Source organism: Vicugna pacos, chromosome 19 (assembly GCF_048564905.1).
Source record: "Vicugna pacos chromosome 19, VicPac4, whole genome shotgun sequence".
NCBI lineage: Eukaryota > Metazoa > Chordata > Mammalia > Artiodactyla > Camelidae > Vicugna > Vicugna pacos.
In genome coordinates this window covers 4,404,546-4,427,746 of record NC_133005.1, presented here as the reverse complement: position 1 = coordinate 4,427,746, position 23,201 = coordinate 4,404,546, and the positions used below count along the sequence as shown (strand labels likewise).

The 23,201-nt window shown below is 49.1% G+C and overlaps 1 protein-coding gene across 4 annotated transcripts; it reads left to right on the top strand.

The window, feature by feature from the left end:
• Positions 1-4,436: 4,436 nt before the first annotated feature.
• On the top strand, positions 4,437-22,414 carry ZNF133 (zinc finger protein 133). Of its 4 annotated transcripts, none has more exons than XM_072943721.1 (5): positions 4,437-4,613; positions 5,801-5,978; positions 15,813-15,939; positions 16,429-16,524; positions 20,165-22,414. In XM_072943721.1, the coding sequence occupies exons 3-5, from the start codon at positions 15,819-15,821 to the stop codon at positions 21,910-21,912; spliced, it is 1,965 nt and encodes a 654-aa protein (XP_072799822.1). In that variant the 5' UTR covers positions 4,437-4,613; positions 5,801-5,978; positions 15,813-15,818; the 3' UTR covers positions 21,913-22,414. The 4 variants fall into 4 exon arrangements, with proteins under 4 accessions (XP_072799822.1, XP_072799820.1, XP_015096341.2 ...); XM_072943719.1 differs by having other exon boundaries at positions 20,162-22,413; XM_072943720.1 differs by lacking the exon at positions 4,437-4,613 and adding an exon at positions 4,761-4,913 and having other exon boundaries at positions 20,162-22,413.
• Positions 22,415-23,201: the final 787 nt, after the last annotated feature.

Below are 23,201 nucleotides of genomic sequence, written 5' to 3'. Positions count from 1 at the left end.
ACTATCTGTGAAGCACAATAAAATAGGGTGTGCCGGTATATAACTTACTTTTTCTTCTCTTAATTTCCTTATAACACAACTAACTCTTAATGCGGTAAGATATGGGCTCATAATGTACATAAAAGTTACAGCTATGACAACGTGTCAAGAGTGGGGCTTCTCATCTCCTCACAGGGCACGTTAGTGAATTTCCGTTGTTTATGTTTCATGCACCAAGAACCATGATCTTGATCTTGACAGGGCAAGTCACTTGCCCACGATCACATAGCCAATTGGGACCGAATGTCTCAAGCCAAACCTGCTGGCTCACCACACAAAAATTCAGATGGGACAGAGAAGAGGTACTTATTGGATCCCTCTGACACTCTACACACAATTTCTTGGGCAGCCTTGGGGACACAAGGCGGGTGCTCATTTACGATCAGGCAGACGGAACGAAGAGCATGAGTAGGGAAGACAGGGTAAGCCCAGTGAGAGGAAGGCTGGTTTCTCAGCAGGGCCAGAAGACGAAGTGTGCCAGAAGCCCCTCCCCTGGGTAAAGACGAAAGGCTGGCAGGGAGGCAGGGCCAGGCAGTCTAAACGGAAGCCTAGGAAGCCCGGTGAGTAGCCTTCTCCACAGCATCGCAGTGATGACTCCTCCTTCCTGACTTGCTGACCGCTGTCAACCCAGCCCCCGTCCCCTGGATAGGGGCTCAGCAGATGTGGCTTCTCCTGGACCGCACCAGTTGAGTGATGAGTTTTGGTTTGGAAAATGGAATTCTTGCTAGTAGGGAAAGGAAAAGAGGTGGTGACTGTAGGATATGTGCTTAAGGTGCCATTTCAGAACTCAGAGGTAGACAGGGTGGGGAAGCCTAGAGCGTAGCATAAAGGACCTCTGAAGAGTGACCTCTGAGCAGGGGAAAAGCAGATGAATTAGGGAAAGAAACCTCAGATCAGCGAGACAGCACAGTATGTTTACTCCTTGCTGGGTGGATAAAAATCTCCCCTGTTTGAAGCAAGAATATCTGGAAAGAGAATCCAGCCTGGGGAGAGGACCTGAAGCCACAGGCCACAGGTAGGTATAAGCAAACACCAATCTACCTATTCTCAACTGTACACACCACCCAGGCTCCCCCTGGGGGACGTGGAAAAGCCTTTGTTGTCAGACCCAGTGCTGAGGCAAAGGTGAGCTCTCCCTCCCTTGCCTTTTCTGCACAGTAGGTTTAAGCTGCTCAGTACGTTACACTTTAAGTTGTAAGGGAAGCCATCGTTGCCTAGTGATACCTTGGAGAACCACAGCCACCTCTCTGCCCAGTTTCAAAGCGGGCTCCAACATCCCTGGGCACCGCTGTCGACTGAAAAAAATGCAAAACCTGTGACAGTTGAGAATTATGTTTCATTTGGTGTGATACAGGAAAATGGCTCAAGAGGATGGTCGTGTCCCAGGTCTTGGGCGAGTTCCTGGGATGTGCCCCACTCAGTGAGGGTCCTTGGCTTTGTGCAGGAAAGAATTCAAGAGCAAACCATACTAGAGTGAGAGTAGTCTTATTCAGAGATGCACACTCCATAGACAGTGTGGGCTTTCTCAGAAGGCAAGAGAGAGTGACCATGAGGTGTGGGCTTGTTAGGTTTTACCGGCTCAGTAATTTCATATGCTAACAAGTGGGAGAATTATTCCAACTACTTTGGGCAAGGGGTGAGGATTCCCAGGAACTGGACCATCACCCACTTATTGACCTTTTATGGTCAGCCTTGAAACTGTCATGGCACCTGTGGAAGTGCCGTTCGGCATGCTAACATATTACAACTAGTGTATAACGAAGCTCAAGTTCTACTGGGAGTTGACTCTCCCGCCATCCTGGTGCTAATTGCTGTGTCATTCGTTTAATGGTTGTGCCCTGCCCTCTTCCCTCCTGTCTCAGGTGGACATACTGAGAACTTAAGCCTGGGAGACAGACTCTCAAACAGCTCTGAGGGACTGCTCCAAAGAAGTAAGGGAAGAGCCAGGATATAAAGGAGTTTTTTGAGGTGGGGGGGAGGGGGCGGCAGGAAACCCAGGTAGTTGGAACATTAAAAGATTACTGTTTGCAAACATTTGCAAATCTCAAACTCCCAAATTTATCCCTTTCTCACCCCCTTTCCCCCAGTAACCATAAGATTGTTACTGTCTGTGTCTGTTTCCATTTTGTAGATGAGTCATTAGTGTCCTCTTGTTTCTTTTTTTTTTGAGATTGTCGACTGAAATAAATGCACAACCTAAAAGTCGAGAGTTATGTTTGATTCGGTGGACAATTCTGAGGACAGCCTCTCAGATGGCTCTGAGGGACAGGTCCGAAGAGGTAGGGGAGGAGCTAGGACATATAGGAGTTTTACAACAAAGAGCAGGTAGTTGGAACATTAAAAGATTACTTGTTAACTAAAGAAAACCAGGCATCTCAACTTAAAGAATTTAGCGCTTTTTTTATGTATGGGAGGAAGCAAACATTTGGGCTCACTGAATTCATTCCTTTGACAAGCACCTAGCTATGTAGGGCCAGTATCCTGTCCTTTCTTATTCTGAGTCTCCTCAGAGGGCACCATTGTGAGTGGCTGCAGAGGCCGGGCTGCAGGCTTGTCTTCGCTGTGGGGTGGCAGCAGCTGCTGATAACTTGGCTTCAGCATTGTTTGTTTACTGGTATGGTTTGCAGTATTTTTCATTCACAAAATTTGCAAATGTTAACCACTATATATAAACATAGATAAAAAACAAGTTTCTTCTGTATCGCACGGGGACCTATATTCAATATCTTGTAAAACTTTTAATGAAAAAAGAATATGAAAACTAATATATGTATGTATATGCATGACTGGGACATTGAGCTGCACACCAGAAATCGACACATTGTAACTGACTGTACTTCAATAAATTTTTTTTAAGATTACTGTTAATTAAAGAAAAACCAGATAGCTCGAGTTAATGAATTTAGCACTTTTCTATCTATGGGAAGATGAAAGACTCTTGGCTTATTGAAATCATTCCTTTGATAGGCACCTTAACTACGTAGGGCCAGTATACTGTTTCTCTCCATTCTAAATCCCCTCAAGGTGCAGAGCTGGGGGTGGCTACAGTGGCTGATGGCTTGATGGCCTAAACATCCTTTGTTTACTGATATGGCAGGCGATTTTGTCCACACGGCTAAATTCTTGGTGAAGGACTGAGTCGTGGGGTAGGACAGAGAGGGATGTGGAGAGACATACAGGAGCTTTACAACAAAGACCAGGTAGTTGGAACAATAAAGATTGCTTGTTGTCTAAAGAAAACCAGGCATCTCAAGTTAAAAGAATTTAGTGCTTTTCTATGTATGGTAGGAAGCAAACATTTGGGCTCATTGAATTCATTCCTTTGACAAGCACCTAGCTATGTAAGGCCAGTATCCTGTCCTTTCTTATTCTGAGTCCCCTCAGAGGGCACCATTGTGAGTGGTTGCAAAGGCTGGGCTGCAGGCTTGTCTTCGCTGTGGGGTGTCGGCAGCTGTTGATGAGTTGATGGCTTCAGCACTGTTTACTGATATGGTTTGCAGTATTTTTCGTTCATACACTAAAATCATTAAATCAAGATGCCTGTTCTTTTGCGATTAGCAGTAATATTTTGACATTTGACTACGTTTCTTTTTTCAGCAAAAACTTCTATATATCCTGGCTCCTCCCTTACCTCTTTAGAACAGTGCCTCAGAGCCAGCTTACAGGCTGTCTCCCAGGCCACCAAATAAAATATAATTCTCAATTTCTAGGTCGTGTTTTTTAGTAGACAGAGCCAAGACGACCAAGGCCTTAGCCCCAAGCTATGGTCAAACAGTGAGGCTCCTGTCCCCCAGGAGATGGATGATAGATTGCCCATAGGTTTGTGGACTCCCAGCAAGGGAAAGGGTCTCAGGGAGCGCAGTCCCGCCTCCCTCCCTCAGCTGTGAGATCGCGGGAAAACAGCTTTGCCTCTCTGTTTCAGTCCCACCAGGGGTTTAAGTGAGTTAAACCATTATGTGAGTTGGAAGATATCTCGCCTGCACAGCGCTCACAGAACACTGACACAGGCTTGTTACTGGTAACTGGAGCTGAGACCACAAGTCCCATCGCCCCGCAGGAGCGCCCACCCAAGAAGCCTAAGGGCAGGTCCCCGAATACGTCATTTCCGCTAGCCTAGGGTGCCTGCCGGCACCGGATGCGGAAGCTACCGCAGGATTTACTGGGAAGTGTAGTCTTTCAGGAGGAGGCTTTAGAGAAGGGATCAGGGCACGGCGAGAAGCATCACCCGGGATCCTCTGTGTATTTTATCTACTTGGTTTTAAGAAAAGAGAGAGGGAATCTAGGTGCCATAGTGGCCATTCTCCGGTGGCCAGAGCATGAGACCGAGAAACGGCTCCCTCAGGGACCAGTGAGAACGGGGGGGGGGGCCGGCGGCGCACTTTGGGGGAACACCGAGCATCCTGGGAGCTGTGGTCCTGGCGCTGGGCGGGGGATTCTGGGTAGTGTAGTCCCGGCTTCCTCCTGGAGTAGATGCCTAGCTGGTGGCTGGAGTGACCCCTTGTTCTTTGGTGGCGCTGGTGAGTGAGGCTCCCGAGGGACCCTCGTCGCAGCCGTGCCCTTCCCCGCGCGGAAAGGTAAGTCCTGAAAGGCTGGTTTATGGGCTGTGGCTGGGGACGGTGCGGGTGGCGGGGAGTGGGGGTGGTGGCGAGGACGCGCTGTCGTGGCCTCCCGGATGTCACATTTTGGGATGTGGGCGCGCATCTCCGCGGAACGTGGGCGAAGCTCAGCCTTGATAGCCAGTGGTTATGGGTGCTGGGCACCGGGCTCGTCCTAGGGATCCTGTGGGTGAGGACATGTTCGGCCTTGGCCTAAATAGCAATATTGGGAGAAGGCGTCGCTCATGCCACAAGTCCCCGGGTTTAGGGGCCCGTTGAGTAAGTAAGCTTTGGGGGGCCTGATGTTTCCTAGGTGGTGGGGTGAGGGCCGCCCCTGGGGCCAGGTGTCTGGTGTTTTGGTGGGTGGGGGCTGGTAGTCTTACTTCGGGTCCAGCTGCCCCTCGGCTTTGCTAAGGCATCCCGCGGAGGGGCGATCGGACTTGGGCAAACGTGCCCGGGCTGGGCTGGGTGTGGAGTGGCCATCTTGGCTTGATCTTAGGATCTCAGTTTGACTGGTCGTCCCTGGGTTATGGCCTTGGATGAGGAGGTCGTCTGGGGCCCACTGGGCAAGTTTTTTAGAAGTCCTGGGGACCATCACTGGTCACAGGAATCATGGATTTACACACCTCTGGTGTGGCTGGGCTTGGGGACTTTGAGTTCCATTTAAAATTTTTATTACGAAGAAATTTCAAACAAACAAATACAACTCCGTAGACCCATCACCCAGATTTAACCCTTATCACCCCATGACCAACCTTGATTCATCTCAAAATGATACACTGAGAATCCTTACAACCCACCGAGGTTTTGCTGTGACTGCCCTGTTTAACAACAGCCAGATTTCATCCAGACTTTGTCACTTTAGAACTGTGTCACCTAGGGCAAGAGACTGACCTCACTGTGCCTCAATTTTCTCATCTGTAAAATGAAGATAAATTGTGTTTCACTGTGTTACTGTGAGGCCAGAACGAGGTAAAACTCATACAGCGCCTGGAATGGTCTCTGGTGGATTCCAGTGTCCAGTGAGTGTTCATTTTCCTTATTAAGATCACAGGTGAGAGATCAGCTCAGGCTGTGTCAGCAACGGGTGGGAGCAGACTGGGTTCACAGTCTACGTCCTGGCTCTGTGCCCAGCAAGCCGCCCGCAATCTTTTCTTCTATGGCAGGACCACTCCTGATGCCTTTGAGGGAGAGGAAACCCTACCCTGCTGGAGCTTGAGCGTTTCCAGTGACTCTGCTGAACCTTCTGGTTCTTGTTCTGCCCGCTGTGGCTCCTGCCTGCCCAGAGAGGACTGCCTGGTGGGCAGGGGGAGGACTCCTGGGCTCCCGACAGCCCAGCCTCAGGTGGGCGCCGCTTGCCTTTTGCATGCCGAACCACGGGTGGGTTTCCTTCCCTCATCTTTGACATCTTGTGCCTTATAACGCCGCTTCTGGGGATCAGAGCCCCCACTGCCTTCCGCAGGAAACAAGGCCTGTTGTCGGGGGACCGTTTTCCCCGAGACTCATCTTCAGACCCGGCAACCCTCTTCACAGCCCCGCCATCCTCGCGCCAGTGTCCCCTCTCAGCGTTTGTTCAGGCCTTCTCACTGCCGGCTGCCTGCTATGAACAGCCTCAGCCGGCCTCAGCCTTGTGTCCCTGTTCGGTCCCACGCCGTCCCGTCCTTGTCCTGCCAGAATATTGGCAGCAGCCCTGCACCCGCAGACACCTCAGGAGGCAGCTCTAACACATCAGGACTGCTTGTTTTAACAAAACCACCACTTTGCTGTTACACCCAACGGAATCAAGAGTTCTTTCTCCACTTGTTTTAAAACTTTTTTCAGTCAGAACAGCTCTGGTCAGAGGCAGGAGAGGGGGGTGGATCTAGAATTCAGTGGGGTGATTTTTCCCTGTCTCCGCCATTCTGTCTCCCATTTCTACTGGCCTTGCAGACCTAGGTTAACATCTGCAACCTCTGCCCTTGGCATGAGCTGGGCCCCATGCGTTTTCCTGGCCGCCGTTCTTTCCGAACGCACCTCCCGTGCGGTTGGCTGCCGTGTTCTCAGGGCGCCTGTGCCGCCCCCTGGATTCCTTCTTCCTCCCTGGTCTCCACTCCGGCGCGGGCGCCGCGCACTGTCCTTGCTTCCTGTCTCTTCTCCACCTTCTTGTCCCTCTTCCCACCCCGCCCCCCCCTTGAGTTGGGCACCTGAGGTTTAAATACTGATCTTGCCATTCAGCCTGAGACCTTTCTAATCATTTGCTTCTGTCTCGACCCCCAAGTCAGACTGCCTGGGGTCAAACCTCAGTTTCACATGTCTAGCTGTGTGGCCCTGAGCATGTTACTTTACCTCTCTGAGCCTTCTTTTCCTCATCTGCCAAATAAGGATCATACTGGTGCCCACCTTGCAGGGATGTTGGGTGTGATAACACTTGTAATGAGACAAATTCTTTTTATTTACATATTTATTTATTTTTATTTTTTGAGGGGAGAGGTGATTAGCCTGGCTGGCTGGCTGGCTGGCTTGTTTGTTTGTTTATAGGAGAGACTGGGGATTGAACCCAGGACTTTGTGCATGCTAGGCACGCACTCTACCACTGAGCTGTACCCTCCCGCAGTAACACTTGTGATGAGGTTAGAGATCTGGTATGTAGTAAATTCTAAGTCATTGTTAACTGGGGTTATTATGAATACCTCCAGCTTCTCCTCCAAGTCCCCTTTTCAGTCTCCTCCTCTACTCAGCACCCTTCTCAGATCCTGGTTTCAGCAGCCGGGAAGTAGATCCCATTGTCTGCCTTTGTTTCCCAACACCCCTCGGCTTCAGTGTCAGCTCCTGCTCCCGGGCCCCCTGTTGGGGCAGGATGCTGGATGCGTCAGGGCCCTAGGGCTCTCAGGCTACGTCATCGCTGTCCCGCTGGACTGGGGGTGATTTTTTGAGGGTCGGGCGCCTTGTGTCTCTTGAGTCACTGATCCAGTTCCTGGCACCTGGGTAGACTAAGTGTGCAACGCACCATGAGGACCAGGTTGTGGCGGGAGCGGAAGCTCACGTGGGAAATTGATTGGAAAGTGTGGTTCAGGCATTATTGGAGTGAGCCTAGGTGCCAAGTTAGTGTGGACCTGATCTGGGGCAGGAGGGCCTTGGAAAGGGTTTGGAGCAGAGCAGTTACCATGGTTTCCCTCCAGCTGTTGCCCTGCGTCTTTCCTCCCCTTTAGAGCGAAACTCCTTGAAAGCCTTCTTTATTCTTGCCATTGCCCTTAATATCCTTCTACTGCCTTTTAAATATTCCAAGGAGGCTTTTTCAACTCTACCCGTTAAAAAATATTCTTGTCTGGGAGGTGGTTAGCTCAGTGGTAGAGTGTGTGCTTAGCATGCACAAGGTCCCAGGTTCAATCCCCAGTACCTCCATTTAAAAAAAAAAAAGTTAAAAAAACAAATTCTTGTGTAAGTTACCGGTGAGCTCCCTGTGGCTTAATGTCAGTCAGCACCCAGGCAGCCTTTTAAGTGGTTCCCTATGCCTGCAGTGCAGCCAGGACCGTGTCTGAGGACCGGCGACACAAGACATAAGAAACAAAGAGACAAGGTAAAGAGCGAAGATGGGACCAGGGGACTCAAGATCTCATGGCTCAAGAGTGCCGAAAACCTGGTCGACATCATATTTATTAGGAGTATACAGCTCAGAAAAAAATGCGATCAAACAGGTGGGGCTTTAGATATTTCAAGAGATAAGCACTAAGTTCTGCCTGCTGGCTAGCTGGTTAATTTCAGGCCTGTCCGTTCCAGGAACAGTCCCCCTCCTGGGGTGTGCGACACTTCTGAGTCTATCCTGCGATTGCCTCTGGGACATCTGGAGATAGCAGATAGTCCCCCTGGGTTAAACCGCATGCTTTCACGCCAGAACCAGGTTCTGTTGGCGGATGATCTGGCTTCCCAGGACCATCCATTGTTTTACCCTAAGGAGATAACTGCCCTCTTTGTGTCCTTATGGTCAACCTTAGGATTTCTCCTTACAAGTTTTCTTCAGCATAATACATGTTATAGGTCGTCTACTGCATAAAACATTAAAACAAAGTGAGCATGTGCATTTTAAGCAAGTAAGTGTGAATACAGGGTTTTAAGCTCATGGAAATGAATACAAGGTTTTAAGCTCATGCGGCTTGTTTTCTAGCTGCTTGTTATCCAGCGGCTTGTCTTCCAGCGGCCTGCTTCCTTCTTAGGCTCCTTCCATGTGACTGTCCCTGGTTCCCAGTTTCCCTCGTGCCTCGTGGGCTGCTCCTCCGCTCCTGCACCCACACTGCGGAAGGCCCATGCCAGCTCTCAGACCTCTCATCTCCAGCTGCGTCTCTCCTTGGTGGCCCCGTCCACTCTCAGGGGCCTGTGAGGTTCAGCCTAGACCTGTGCCTTCCACTCCAAATTCCAGGCCCCTGTCTACCTCACATGTCCACTTGGGTATCTCATGGGCACCCAGACCTAATATATCCAACAGTAAACTGATCAGCACCCCCTGAAACATGCTCCATTCCCGTGGAGTGTAGACAGTTCTTTCAGGGATTTAGCTGTAAAAGGGAGCAGGGGCCGTGGCAGCTCCTTCAGCTTCAGTGCTCAGGCCCAGGCCTTGAGAGTCAGCCTCGACTCCCTTCTCCTGCTCTGATGCTCCACCCCAGCTCTCCACCCACTGCTGCTCCCACCTTGGTTCAGGCCACCATTTCACCTAAGTGATCTCTTTGCTTCCTCCCTTGTCCCCCGAAGTCAGTACAGCGACCAGAGGGATCTTTTAAAATGTCAGTCAAATCATGTCACACCTTTGCTGAAAACCTGCCAGTGGCATCTCATCTCAGTCAAAGTCGAACTTGGTACAGTCTCCGCATGTCTTGTCAGGCACGCACACCAGCCACAGTGAACTGGCTCTGTGCCTTGACCCTGCCAGGCTGACTCTTGCCTCAGGGCCTTTGCACTGGCTGTTCTCTTGCTCTTTTCAAAGTTACTCACTTGGCTCATTCCCTGGCACCCTTCAGAGATTTTGTACTCAGTCGCCTTCTCAGAGAGGTCTTCCCTAACCACTATTTAAAGTAGCAAAACCCCACCCCCTTTTCTGTTACTTCTTTTCGGCTTCCCTGCTTGTTTTTCTTCATCTCGCTCATCACTTTCTGAAGATGGAGTGTGTGTTTTATTTCTTAATGTAATATGTCCATCTTCCCCCTCTAAACTGTCATGTCCGTGAGGGCATGTTTTTGTCTCTGTCCGCTTCTGTTCCCCAGTGTCTGAAATAGTATCTGTAACACAGTAAGAGTAGAATGAGTGAATAACCCAGCCACATGTAGATAGAGCTAATTCGGGAGGAATGGATGAGGCCAACCAGTATGTTGGGAGATGTCAGCAGATTTCACTTGTAATTCTCTTCAGTGGTTTTCCTGCGGTTCTTCAGTGCCCATCATGTTTCATTTCAATCTATTCTTCCTTGATTTCTTGTAATTTAGTCTTCATTTCTTACGTAGTGTCTTTTTTTCCTGAAGTTCAATGAATTCTCATTTTGTTTAATTTTTTTCTCTATTACTTGTCCATTCTTTGTCCACTCTTGGCTTTTGAATTTTCCCCCCAGTTTTACTGTGATATAATTGACATATAACGTTGTATTCGTTTAAGGTTTGCAACATAATGATTGGATGTATATATGTGTATGTTGCAAAATGGTTACCACAATAGGTTTAGCTAACATTCATCACCCACATAGTTACACATTTAAATTTTTGATTCAAGATGATTTCTCATATCCCCAAATGCTTGAGGCTACATAATTCAGCTTGGAGTATCCTGTTAAGGCTTTGTCAAAAAAAAAAGTTTCTGTGGAGTTTTCCTTAGCTGAATTTTGAATTATTATATTTTGCTTTGGCTTTTCTATAGATGAAGACTACACATTCGCATTTCTGTAGACAGCTCTCAGATTCCAGTGGTTGTGAAATTTTCTAGCGCAGGAAAACTCCATCAGTGTGGCAAGTACGACTTTACTGGATTGCAGGGGGGAGAGGCTGTATGTCTTTATTTTTTTCTTATTCCCTTCTGTTTTGCAAGACCCTAAATTTCTCCCTTTACTTTGCATTTTCCAAGGGGCGCCTCTTCCTTGCTTGTAATCCCCTTTTCCCCAGAGCTCTATCTTTCCAAGACCTCCCGTTCTCATTCTGCCTCCACTTTCAAACCCCTTCCCGGTGGTAAGTGCTCTGATCAGTGCACTTCCTCAGTATTTTCTCATCGTGCGGCCTTTCTTTCTGCTGGTGGCTTTCAGTCAGCTTTAAACCTGCCGCTACTGCCTCTCTTCCCCCTTACCCGCCCCCCCCCCGCCCCCGGCCGCTGTGGCGCTCCCCGTGGCTTGATGTTGGGGGTGCAGGAGACAGCTCGCTGGTTTAGGGTTTTGCTTTTTTTTAATAGGTAATGTATTTACAGGCATTTTGAAGTTAGGGCATTCTGTCTAGTTGAAAGGATAATGTTTTGTGGGGTTTACTTGTGTTTCAGTGGGAGCTTAATTAAGGTATCCAGCAGTCTGCTCTCACTTGACTGACTGAGACTCTCGACTTGACCTCTCCTGTAGCTGAAATCCTTGCGCGACTCAGTCAGCCTCCCAGTTTCCCTGATCCACCCAGCTCCTTGGTGCCTCGCTTTGTGTTTACACATTCCGTATTCAGCTAGAAGTTTTTAGCGGGGTTACATGCAGATTTGGGGCTCCTTTGTTGCTCGCACTTGTCTAGCGTCCTGCTGCGCAGTTTCCAGGAAGTCTGGAAGCCACCCAGACTAGGACGCGCCCTCAGATGAAAACGGGGTTAAATACAGGTCTCAGTGTGTCCCTCCTTTCAAGGGTCATGTCCCCTCCAGTTTCTGGATGCTCTTGGTTGCTTTTGTCTTCAAATAGGTGCTCTTTGTATTTTGATTAGGGTTTATAGTGATTAGCAAGAGGGTTAATTAGATAGAAGCTATTCTGTCAGTCTAAGAATCTAATGCTACTAGTTTTAAATGTACTAATTTGGTACATTTTTTTTAAAAACATTTTCATTTCTTCTTAGTTTCTACTTTTTTTCCTACTTTCTAGAGTTGAAGACAAGTGAAAACAATGAGTTGGTTGGTCTTTTTTTAAACCCAAATCATTGGTAATTTAAAAAATGGATGGAATCAAGTGTTGTGACAGGTGTGGAAAGGGCCCTGTCAAGTGCTCGTTGGGGTGGTGAATTGCTGTGCCTCTGGAGGGCGATTCAGAAGCGTAAGCATGCGCTCGGTATTAAGCCCAGAGACCCGCTCTTCTGTTATTACTGAGATGTGCGGAGAGCTGTGGCTCGTGAGCTGGCTGGTGATAGACACCGCATGCTCACTGTCACCTGACAGAAGAACACTTGGTTAGAGAAAACGTAGTCTGCCGGTGGCTAGTAAGGAGTGGAGTCAGCTCTGTGAGTGCAAGCACAGATAGCCCCAGGATCCTAAATGGAGACAAGCCAAAGAGCAGGGCAGATGATTTTTATTTGGGGAAAATAACGTTATTTGCACATGTACGTAAATATGAAGGAAGATTAAGAGATAAAGGTGTAAATAAACGAGTACTCACTGAACAGCGAACAGTGTTACCCTGGGAAGGGTGTGGGCCTGGGGCAAAATCCAGAAAGAGAACTAAACATTTTACTTTATACTCTTCAGACTGCACTCAATTCTAACAGTCACATGTATAATTAAATATAATGAAATTAAACCACAAAAATAAATGTCCTTTCAGATATCTTTTGATATCCCTTTATGAGTGATTTGCCATTTTAAAAAACTTTTCTTGACCACTTAGTCCAAATCATCATACATCTTAGTTTAACCTGCATCATCATAATTCATTATTTCAAAATGGATCTTTGATTTTTCTGGCCAGTTTTTGGCCTTCGTTATTGCTTTAGGTTTCACTGGTTTTGCTCTCAAGGCAATGATTTCTCTGTCTTGGCTAGTCAATTAAAACTTGTATACGTTTTACTTTTTTAATGAAAACTCTTAAAAATAAAGGAGACGCTAGCACAGTGAACATCATCATGTGCATCACCTTGATGTAACACTTGTTCGTATTTTGCCGTATTTGCTGCATCTGGGTTTTTGTGTTTTGTGGGGGTGTTTTGGTGGCGTTTAGGAACTTTAAGATAATTTTTATTAATGGAAAAATTTCAGACATGTTCGAAGCAAGGATAATACAATAAAACCCCAGCTTTAACAGTAATCACCATGCAGCAGTCTTGGGCCGGCGCAGAGGAGTTGTCCAGTTTTTTCTGAAGTGTTTTTAAAGTAACCCCACGGGTCATTTTCATCCGTAAGCGCTTCAGGATATATTTCTTTGAAAAACAACTACACTAATACCATTTTCACAACCCCTCACATTAATAATGATGCGTTAACACCTACTGTAAGTAGGTGGCCTCAAAGACCTCTGTCTCCATTTAGTTTGCTGGGATCGGAGAGCTGAGGACCGAACCAGCTAAAGGCCTGGCTCTCGCAGCTTTCTCCCTGCGCCCTGGTGAAGAACCAGACGGCTGTGCTTCCACCGTGCCCCTCCCCTAATTGTAGGGTTGGAGGGCATTTCCAGCTTACACCCTCTAATTTCTGCTTTCCTCACCCAGATCTGCCTTCTGAGATACCCTCCTTTAGGGATACCAGGAAAATTGGCCACAGGGTCCCGGAGAGCCAGGGTGATGGTGAGTGTTCCCTGCGTTTCCACGCTGGCTGCCGCAGGGCGGAACAGCCCTGCCTCTTGTCCTGACTGCCTCGTGGGTACCTGGCAGATCCCGGCTCTGGTGTAACTTACGTTACCTGCAGCCTGTTTGACTTTGTCGATTTAGAAAGTTACCGCCTCTAGAAATATTACCCCTGGAAAAGGCACAGGATCAGAAAAGACATGAGAAAACCTTAAGTCAACACCTTAGCTTGAACCCTGGCATGAAGGCACCCTACAACTACCACCAGAAAAAACCAAAACAAAACAGTAGTTTAAGAGAACTCTGGGGCAACATGAAGCACACTAACACTCATTACAGGGGTCCCAGAAAGAGAAGAGAGAAAGGACCTGAGAAGTTTTGTGAAGAGCTAATAACCAAAAACTTTCTTAACTTGGTTGGGAAAGGAAACAGTCACCCAAGTCCTGGAAGCATAGAGAGTTCCACACAGGGTCAACCCAGGGAGGAGCACACCAAGGCACATGGTCATCAAATTGACAATTAAGGATAAGGAGGAAATGTTAAAATTAGCAAGAGAAAAGTGACAAATAAATGCAAGGGAGCTCCCATTAGGTTATCAGCTGATTTTTCGGCAGAAACTCTACAGGCCAGAAGGGAGTGGCCTTTATTCATCACTTTATTTTAAGTGATGAAAGGGAAAAACCTACAACCAAGAATACTCTGTCCAGCAAGGCTCTCATTCAGACTTGATGGAGAAATCAAAAACTTCACAGATAAACAAAATCTAAAAGAATTCAGCACCACCAAAGCAGCTTTACAACAAATGTTAAAGGACCTTCTCTAGTCATCAAAACATAAGAAACGAGAACAAAAAGAAGAGAAAAAAAAGACCTACAAAAGGTTGCTTTGGCGATTTGGGGTCTTTTGTGGCTCCATGTGGATTTTGGAGTCACTTGTTCTAGTTCTGTGAGGAATGTCATGGGTATTTTGACGGGGGTTGCGCTGGATCTGTGGGTTGCTCTGGGTAGTGTGGCCATTTTGATAGTGTTGATTCTTCCAATCCAAGAGCACAAGATATCTTTCCATTTCTTTGTATCATCTTCAATTTCCTTCATCAATGCTTTACAGGTTTCAGAGTATAGGTGACCTCCTTGGGTAAGTTTATTTCTAGATATTTTGATGTTTTTCATGCAGTGGAAATGTTTATGCCAGTTTTAAAATCCTGCTTTTTGACGTGGAAAAAAAAAAGTGAATGAAGGGCTGCAAATGGCAAAATACCCTTCTCTCTTATGGGTAAGTTGTACTCTGTTACATATATATGCTGCGTCTTCTTTATCCATTCATCTGCTGATGTGCACTGGGATGCTTCCGTATCTCAGCAATTATAAATAATGCTGCTGCTAATAGCGGGGTGTCTGTCTTTCTGAATTGTTTTTCTCGTGTGTATGCCAGAGTGGAATTGCTGGGCCGTGTGTTGGTACTATTTTTAGGTTTTTGAGAAACCTCCATATTTGCCATACTGGCTGCACCAGTTTACATTCCCACCAGCGGTGTACAGGGGTTCCCTCTTCTCCGCGTCCTTGCCAACATTTGTTGTGTTCTTTCTGGTGACACACTCTGACAGGTGTGACATGGTGTCTCGTTGTGATGTAGATCTGCATTTCCCTGATACTAGTGATGTCGAGCAGCTTTTCATCAGGAAATCTGGGCACTTTAGTCTTCCCTTGAGTCCTGCCATTCATTCAAGACCAAATTCCTGGGCCTCTCACGAAACCATTCCTGATGTCTGTACTCCAGTGTGCGCTCCATTTTGAAATAGTGTTGCAAAAAAAATAGTAAAATTGGGCAGGGGGATGGGAGTGGCATGTAGAGATGAATTTGTAGACTGAGGAGCCAAGCATGTGCATCCTGAGCACCCGCAGTGTGTGACAGGAGTTTAATGGGCTGTGACCCATGTGTCACAGGTGAGAAAACGGAGCCGCTAGCGGATGGCAGGGGTGGGCCCCACACCAAGGCCGTGCAGCTCAGGTTCGTGTTCAGCGCTTCCCTCGGGTGCCTCTCGGGCCCCAGCAGGCGGAAGGGGCTGGGGGTTGGGGGGAAGCGCTGAGTTGCAGTCTGGTCCTCGCTGTTGTTGAATTGTATGAACTTGTCATTCAGCTGCTTGAACACTGATACCATTGTTTGGACTGTTCTTTCAAATTTTTAAAGTCAGAAGTCTGTTACTTTACTGTTGTTTCATTTTTACGTTGTTTGCTCTTCCCTCAGCCTAGATTTAAAGTTCCAGACTCCATTTTTTGCAGGTATTCTCCAAAACAGCCCAGCAGGATCTTGAATGTGCAGGTTCACAAGCGCCACTGCACAGATGGTGACACGGGTTTAAAGGTCTCGGAACGCAGGGCGCCAGGGTCGAAGGCAGGGTCTCGATCTCTCACCTGCCTCCCCTGGAGGCCTTCTCCCTGCCCCTCACCCTGGGTCCTGGGCAAGGCTGGCTCCTGGCTGAGCAGGGCTGCGGTTTCTGTCACAGGCACACATGGCATTCAGAGATGTGTCCGTGGACTTCACCCAGGAGGAGTGGAGGCTGCTGAGCCCTGCGCAGAGGACCCTGTACAGGGACGTGATGCTGGAGAACTACAGAAACCTGGTCTCCCTGGGTAAGCCTGGCATCTCCGGCCGTGTCCCTGCTGCTGGGCGTTTTAGTCGATGGCTGAAGCAGCCGTCGTGCTTTCTGTCTTTGCCTTCGGGTTGGACTCAAAAGCAGAGACACTGTTCCCTCTTGCCCCAGAAGGTCTGGTTTTGTAGAGCTGAAATGGGTAGAGGCGTGTGTGTCTGTGTGTGGTGTGTGGTGAGTGTGTGTCTGTGTGGGGTGTGTGTGATACCGTGCATTTCCAGGCCTTTCCCCCCAGGCTCTTGGGAAGCGGGATGCCTCTTCCTGACCATTTTCTTTTAAACGGGGGTGGTGTCCACCTACCCAGCAGGGAGCAGAGCACTCCCTGGGCCCTGGCTCACCTCCCCCAGTCGCTCTCCCCATTCCTGGCCTTCCCGTCACTCTGTGAAACTCCCCGCCTGGTTTGGCTCCGAGTCAGGACCTGGCCTTTGAGCTTGCAACCTCCAGCCATGTTGTTTTCTTTTCCTCTGAGTAGGAATTCCATTTTCTAAACCCAAACTCATCACCCAGCTGGAGCAAGGGAGGGAAACCTGGAAGGAAGAGAGGAAAGGGCCGCCGGCCCCCTGCCCAGGTGAGTGGGGAGCCAGCCCTGGGCGGCTCGGGGGCTGGGAGCGGGGAGGCCGCTGTCCGCGCCTCGGGCTGCTGTGTGCGGGGCCTGGCGTGGCCGCCCCGCCGGACCCCGTCCTCACTCCAGCTGCCCTGCCGGCTCTCCTCCTTCCTCCGCTGGGTCGGCCTCTCCCTCTCGGTTCCCTCCCGCCTTCGTGGGCTTCTTGTCGTTAGTTTTTAAAAAGGTCCAAGCAAGAAAGTGGGGAAAAACAGTGATCTAAAGAAAAGAGGCAAGCCCAGCGGGAGGAAGGGAGGCCATGAAAAGCCAGGTGGGAAACTGAAATGGAATTCGAAAAAAATTATGAGGCTGGGGAGGGGAAGTTTCCGTTGGTCGTGTGAGTGCCAGTGTCACCCTCCGTTTTGCCTCTTGGCCCTGAAGCCTAAGCTATTTGCTGTTTGTCCGTGTAAGGTGAGGCTTGCTGACCCTGCTCACAGGGGCTACAACCAACAGCCTTAACGAACGTTTCCTGTTCTACTTCCTTGGGCACCACTTCGCGTAAAGTGTGGCTTTGCAGTCACGGCGGCCAGTTCCGACGACACCCTGCCCCCAGCGCGCCGCGTCCTGCGGTTGGCACTCGTGTTACCGCCCATCCTTTCTAAAGGCCCTAATGCAGTGTTAAAATACTTGTTTTAAACACTCAAGTATGTTTTTCAATCAAAAGATAAAATATTCTTTTATATTTGTAATTTACCATTTTCTGTGTTCATTTTTGCCCTTGAAATTTAAGTTTCTACCTGGTAGCATTTTCGTTGCTTAGCGGTTTTTGTGATGCAGGTAGCGGCGTATCCATTTAAATTTTGGCTTTCTGTCTTTGTCTCACCTTCACTCTCAGGGGACGTTTTCCCTGGATGTGGACGTCTGTGTGGGCTTATTTTTCCGCACTTTAAAGACTCTGTTCCCCTGTTCTGGCCCCCGCTGTTTCTGCTGAGAGATCAGCTGTCATTTCCACAATTGTTACCCTGGTTTTTTATTACTTTTTTTTTTAAACCTCTGGCTACTCAAACAGAAAACTTTCAAAGTTTTCTGTTTATTATTGGCCTGCCATTTGTGAAATGACCACGTGGGCATGAGTTTGTGTGTATCTTCCTTGGGATTTGCTGAGGTTTTTGAATCTGTAAATTCATGGCTGGAGCCAAATTCGGGGGATGCTTTTTGGATGTTATTCTTTTCTGTTCCATCTCCCCCTTTTGGGGACTACAGCAATATCTGTGTTGGCTCTTTGTTTATTGTCCCTGTCCAGGGTTTTCAGCCTGCCCATGTGTTTAGGTTTTTTTCCCTCTCTATTCTTCAGATTGGATGATTTCTGTTGATCTTTCATCTCCAATATGCTGTTAAGCCCTGGCCAGTGAATTTTTCATTTTAGATGCTGTGTTTTCTTTTTCAGCTTTGCCATTTACATTTACTTTTATTACAATTTTCCATTTTCGTGGTGGTATCTCCTAACTGTTCACCAGTGAAGAGCAGATTTTCCTTGACCTTCTCTAACAGGTTCATTCAGGTGCTTGGTTGATACATTTTTAATTGAAAAAGTTGCAAAACTGTTTCTTACACAATTCGGTTTTTTATTAAATGAGAGAGGGGTGTGCAAGGCTGTACAGCAGTGTATTTGTGAGCAGAGACCACTGCGTTACTGTTCCCCATGGCCAGCGGGGGCCTCGGTGGGGGCAGGACGGGAGAGTGGAGCAAAGGGTTTCTGAGAGTCTTCTTTTTACTTGGCATTATTTTTAAATGATGCAGAGCTGTAGGTAACTTCAAGAAACTGTGTGTGTGTGTTTCAGTTTTTAAAATACTTCGGACAATTTCGGAAACGTTTCACACACAGAGAAGCGTATTTTCTGTTTCTCAATTTTATTACATTTAAAGGAGGAGCTTCGTTAGTTTTGCCTTCGGATCAAGGGACTACAGCGTCTGTAACAAGTGGTTTCTGTTTCAGGTTGTTTATATCCTTGTGTTTCTTCTGCTAGGAAGAGCCGTAAAGCTCCCCGAGTGTCGTGGTAATTTATATCACGTCTTCCGTTTGTCTTAGGTTTCTGCCTTGTTTTCCACTTCAGTGTACTGTTAGGCACGTAAAGGTTCGTGACCGTTTTCTCTCATTCATTCATGAAGTTTTTAACATTAAAATTCTTTGCTCCACTTGATATTTCTCTAACTTTGTCTATTTCTTGTTAGTTTTAGCATCCACTTTCTTGGCGTGGTATGGTATTTCTGTGTTCATCCTTTTATTTTTAAATAAAAGTGTGATTTGGGTGCTATGGAGCTGGTACCGCATATAATGCCAAACCAACTGTTGTTGTCTGGGATGGGGACCTGGGCGCTGTCACACTTCCTGTAGTGACTGCTCCACTGCACGGGGCTGACTGTGGGGCAGACTGGGGCAGAGGCACAGGCGCCTGACTGCCGTGATGGGGAGAAAGGTCAGGGCAGAGGAAGGGAGCATCCATCTTAGCTCCATCAGCTGAAACAATACGAGAGTGGGTGGCATACACAGGTTTACTGTTCGAAGGTGTGGAGGTGCAGACTTGGCCGATCGAGTTGCTGGCAGGCTTGGTTACTCAGGAGACCTTTCTCCCTGGCTTGCTGTGCCCTCACTTGGCCTTCCCTCCGCCCGCCTGCCCCTGCTCTTCCCCATCTTGTAAGGAGGGCGCCAGTCATGCTGGATTAGAGCCCCACCTTGTGACCTCTTAGCCGTAATACCTCTTTAAAGGCCCTGTCCCCAAATACAGCAGCATTCTGTATGCAGGATGGAGCAATTCTAGAACGCAGATGTGTGCACACACTGGCCCACGAGTGTCCGGGCAGACCCACTCGGACCTGGACCTGGTTTCTCAGATGTGTGGTCATTTATTGCCTTTAGCTGACTCGAACCAGCTATGGTGAAACAGTATATTCAGTGCTGACATCTCCTTACAAGAGGTACTATAAGAAAAAATCTTTATATTGATTTCTGGGGAATTTTCTATTTAGATTAATTATAGAAATGTAACAGGGCTTGAGTTGGCCAGGGGCACCAGCCACTGGGGCCCAGACTATGGGATGTCCGTTGCTGAAAGCCCACTGCTGCCCTGGAGAAATTCTGATACGAAGAAACCCTCTAATAAACACGTCTTAGTGGGTAGGGAAACTGCAGTTCAGCTGTTTCACACCTGACCTCTGACCTCTCCGCTGTGCCGCGTCCTCTGCTGGGGGGCCCTCCATCCATCCTTCATCTCACAGGGAACTAGGGAAAGACGCAGAGACGTTCCACATGGGTCATCTGGTCAGCTCCCACTCAGAGGTCATCCTTTTGGATACAGTTTACCTTACTACGCGTGGCTGTGTGTTCGAAGGCGTTGCGGTGGGGGCAGTCTGGAGCGTGCCGGCCCCCCTTGCAGACGCACTGCCTGTGATGCTTTCGTTTTTGTAGTCTGATACACAGCATAGGCTGAGGTGTGGGTTTTCTGGATTGTAATGAAAGAGTCGTGATGGGCTGGAAAAGTGGGTGCTGTAAAGGCCTTGAGTTCTAAGCATTTTGCAGAACAGGGAATCGAGTCTTACCGTCGGACGAGGCAGAGCGGCTTTGGCAGCTCCGTCTCCATCCTGACTCAGCCTTTTCTTCCTGCAGCAGAACCAAAGCCAGACCTGCACCTCAGTCCGCTCCGCCCCCCGGGTTTCTCCAGTCAGAGGCTCCGCGTGCAGCACGTGCTGTGCCGCCGTCCGCCCTGGCTCTTCACGTGCTTGTATGCAGAAGAGCCCGTCCAGCCGGGAAGTCTGAGCCCAGAGGACCAGAAGGAGCCGCAGCAGCAAGCCTCTGACGGGAGCTCCTGGAATGATGGAGCTGAAGGTCAGGAGAGGGAAGGGGCCCAGCCTTCGTTTGGGAAGACAAAGAAAAGGACCTCGGGAGCGCTCCCCAGGCCCCCCGCAAGGCAGCCGGTCAGCTCCCTGAATGGCATCCGAGGACTGGAAATAGAGACCGGCCCCGCTCGGGCGGGGAGCCCCGAGGAAGGAGACGGGTTGCTGAAGAGGATAGAGGTCTTCGGCTTTGGGACAGTCAGCTGTGGCGAGTGCGGGCTGGGCTTCAGCAAGATGACAAACCTGCTCAGCCACCAGAGGATCCACTCAGGGGAGAAGCCGTACATGTGCGGCATCTGTGAGAAGGGCTTTAGTCTAAAGAAGAGCCTGGCCAGGCACCAGAAGGCCCACTCCGGGGAGAAACCGGTCGTGTGCCGGGAGTGCGGGCGCGGGTTTAACCGCAAGTCAACACTCGTCATCCACGAGAGGACACACTCGGGCGAAAAGCCTTACATGTGCGGGGAGTGCGGGCGAGGCTTCAGTCAGAAGTCAAACCTCATCATACACCAGAGGACACACTCCGGGGAGAAGCCCTATGTCTGCCAGGAGTGCGGGAAGGGCTTCAGCCAGAAGTCAGCTGTTGTGAGACACCAGAGGACACACCTGGAGGAGAAGACCATCGTGTGCGGTGACTGTGGGCTGGGCTTCAGTGACAGGTCCAACCTGATCTCGCACCAGAGGACACACTCAGGGGAGAAGCCCTACGCCTGCAAGGAGTGTGGGCGGTGCTTTCGGCAGAGGACCACCCTCGTCAACCACCAGAGGACACACTCCAAGGAGAAGCCGTATGTGTGTGGGGTGTGTGGGCACAGCTTTAGCCAGAATTCGACCCTCATCTCACACAGGCGGACACACACCGGGGAGAAGCCTTACGTGTGTGGGCTGTGTGGGCGGGGCTTCAGTCTCAAGTCCCATCTCAACAGACACCAGAACATCCACTCAGGGGACAAGCCCATTGTGTGTAAGGACTGTGGGCGAGGCTTCAGCCAGCAGTCAAATCTCATCAGACACCAGAGGACGCACTCAGGGGAGAAGCCCATGGTGTGTGAGGAGTGTGGGCGAGGCTTCAGCCAGAAGTCAAACCTCGTTGCACACCAGAGGACGCACTCAGGGGAGAAGCCGTACGTGTGCAGGGAGTGTGGGCGAGGCTTCAGCCACCAGGCCGGCCTCATCCGGCACAAGCGGAAGCACGCGAGGGAGAAGCCGTACGCGTGCAGGCAGTGCGGGCTGGGCTTTGGCAGTAAGTCCGCTCTAACCGCACATAAGTGGGTGCACTCAGAAGAGGAGCCTTGCTTGTGCAGGGAGTGTGGCCAAGGCTTTACCCAGAAGTCACACCTCGTCTTGCACCAGGTGACACACCAGGGGAAGAAGCCTTACGTGTGCAAGACGTGTGGCCAAGGCTTTGGCCAGAAGTCTCACCTCAACAGACACAAGAGGGTGAAGCCTGCCCACCACAAACTACCACTTCAGTCTGACTCTGAGGCCTGTTTAGGGCCACCTTCCGACCCCTTACACTGTCTTTGAAAGTGAAGATGGTGTTGAGGACTGACTAATCAAAATTTGTACGCTTTCATGAAATGGAGTAGAATAATGCATTCCGTAAGTGGTCAAAGGATATCTGCCTTCGTTTACTTCCTCCACACTAAATCTTCATGCTTTGTGGCCTTTTGTTCTAATAAACTTTGCTTCTTCACAAAGCTGTGGCTTTGGCTGTGTTCCTCACTCACGCATCTGTAGAGACAGGGACCGAGGAGCAGCACCCACATCCCTAGCTCCTGAGTCTGCTCCTCCACAAAAATGTAGGTCCCTGGGAGACCTACGGCCGGAGTCACTCTGTATGTATTGGGAAGTCTGCTCTTTTGTTTGGGCAGGGAATCTAAGGACTGTGTTCAGGGAATTCAGATTGGTGAGGGCAGGAATCTTCCAGGTTTCTTCCAGAAAATATGGCTTCTGGAGTGTTTCACTTGGATCTGCAGCTACCTTCGTCCCTTGGCTTTTGTGACAGCCCCTTTCTTGCTTCTCTCCTCCTGGCTCTCAGACATCCTTATTGCTGCTTTGCTGAATTATCCCCTGCCTGCCTTCATTGCCTCTTCTCAGGCTTTTGGCCCTAGTCCTACCATCTCGCCCCCTCCCCCCCCGAACAATGTCCTGTCCCCAGCACGCCAGTCGCAGGGCCTGGCCTTTCAGCTATGACCAAGCAATTGTTTAGTCTCAGAACCTGGGGTCTCCAGCGACACCCATCTGAGACCACCAAGAACACGGTCCTCTGATGATACAACATGTAACCTTGCGCTGTCCTCAGTTTAGTAACAGGGATGACTCTTGAAGCTGCAGTCCCAAGTCAACCCTGTGACACTAGGGGTCAGAGGTGTCAATTACGCTCCTTAGCACTCCGTTCCAGGCCAGTCTTCATGCCAACCATCTGCTATCCTTAGCCACGCTCCCTGAATAGTTAGAACTTAACAGTTCTCCAGTGACAGAACATTAGGAACTGGTGGTGTGTGCTAGCTGAATTTCTCAGTCCACACTAAGACACGTTATTGTCAAACTGCAGAAAGAAAAAATCTTGAAAGCACGAAAAGAGACTTGTCACATACAAGAGACCCCCAGTAAGACTGACAGCCAGTGTTTCAGTAGACACTGTGGATGCCAGAAGACAGCAGGATGGGATATTTAATGTACTTGAAAGACAAAGGTCAACCAGGAATTCTATGTCCAGCAAAACTAAAGGAGAAATTAAGGCATTCCCAGATACACAGAGTTCATAACTAATAGACATAACCTACAAGAAATGCTAACGGCTGAAGTGAAAG

Coding starts and splice junctions, on each gene's coding strand:
- ZNF133 (XM_072943719.1), top strand. CDS start 15,819: ATGGCATTCAGAGATGTGTCCGTGGACTTCACCCAGGAGGAGTGGAGG. Junction 15,940..16,428: donor CAGAAACCTGGTCTCCCTGG/GTAAGCCTGGCA, acceptor TCCTCTGAGTAG/GAATTCCATTTTCTAAACCC. Junction 16,525..20,161: donor GCCGCCGGCCCCCTGCCCAG/GTGAGTGGGGAG, acceptor TTCTTCCTGCAG/CAGAACCAAAGCCAGACCTG.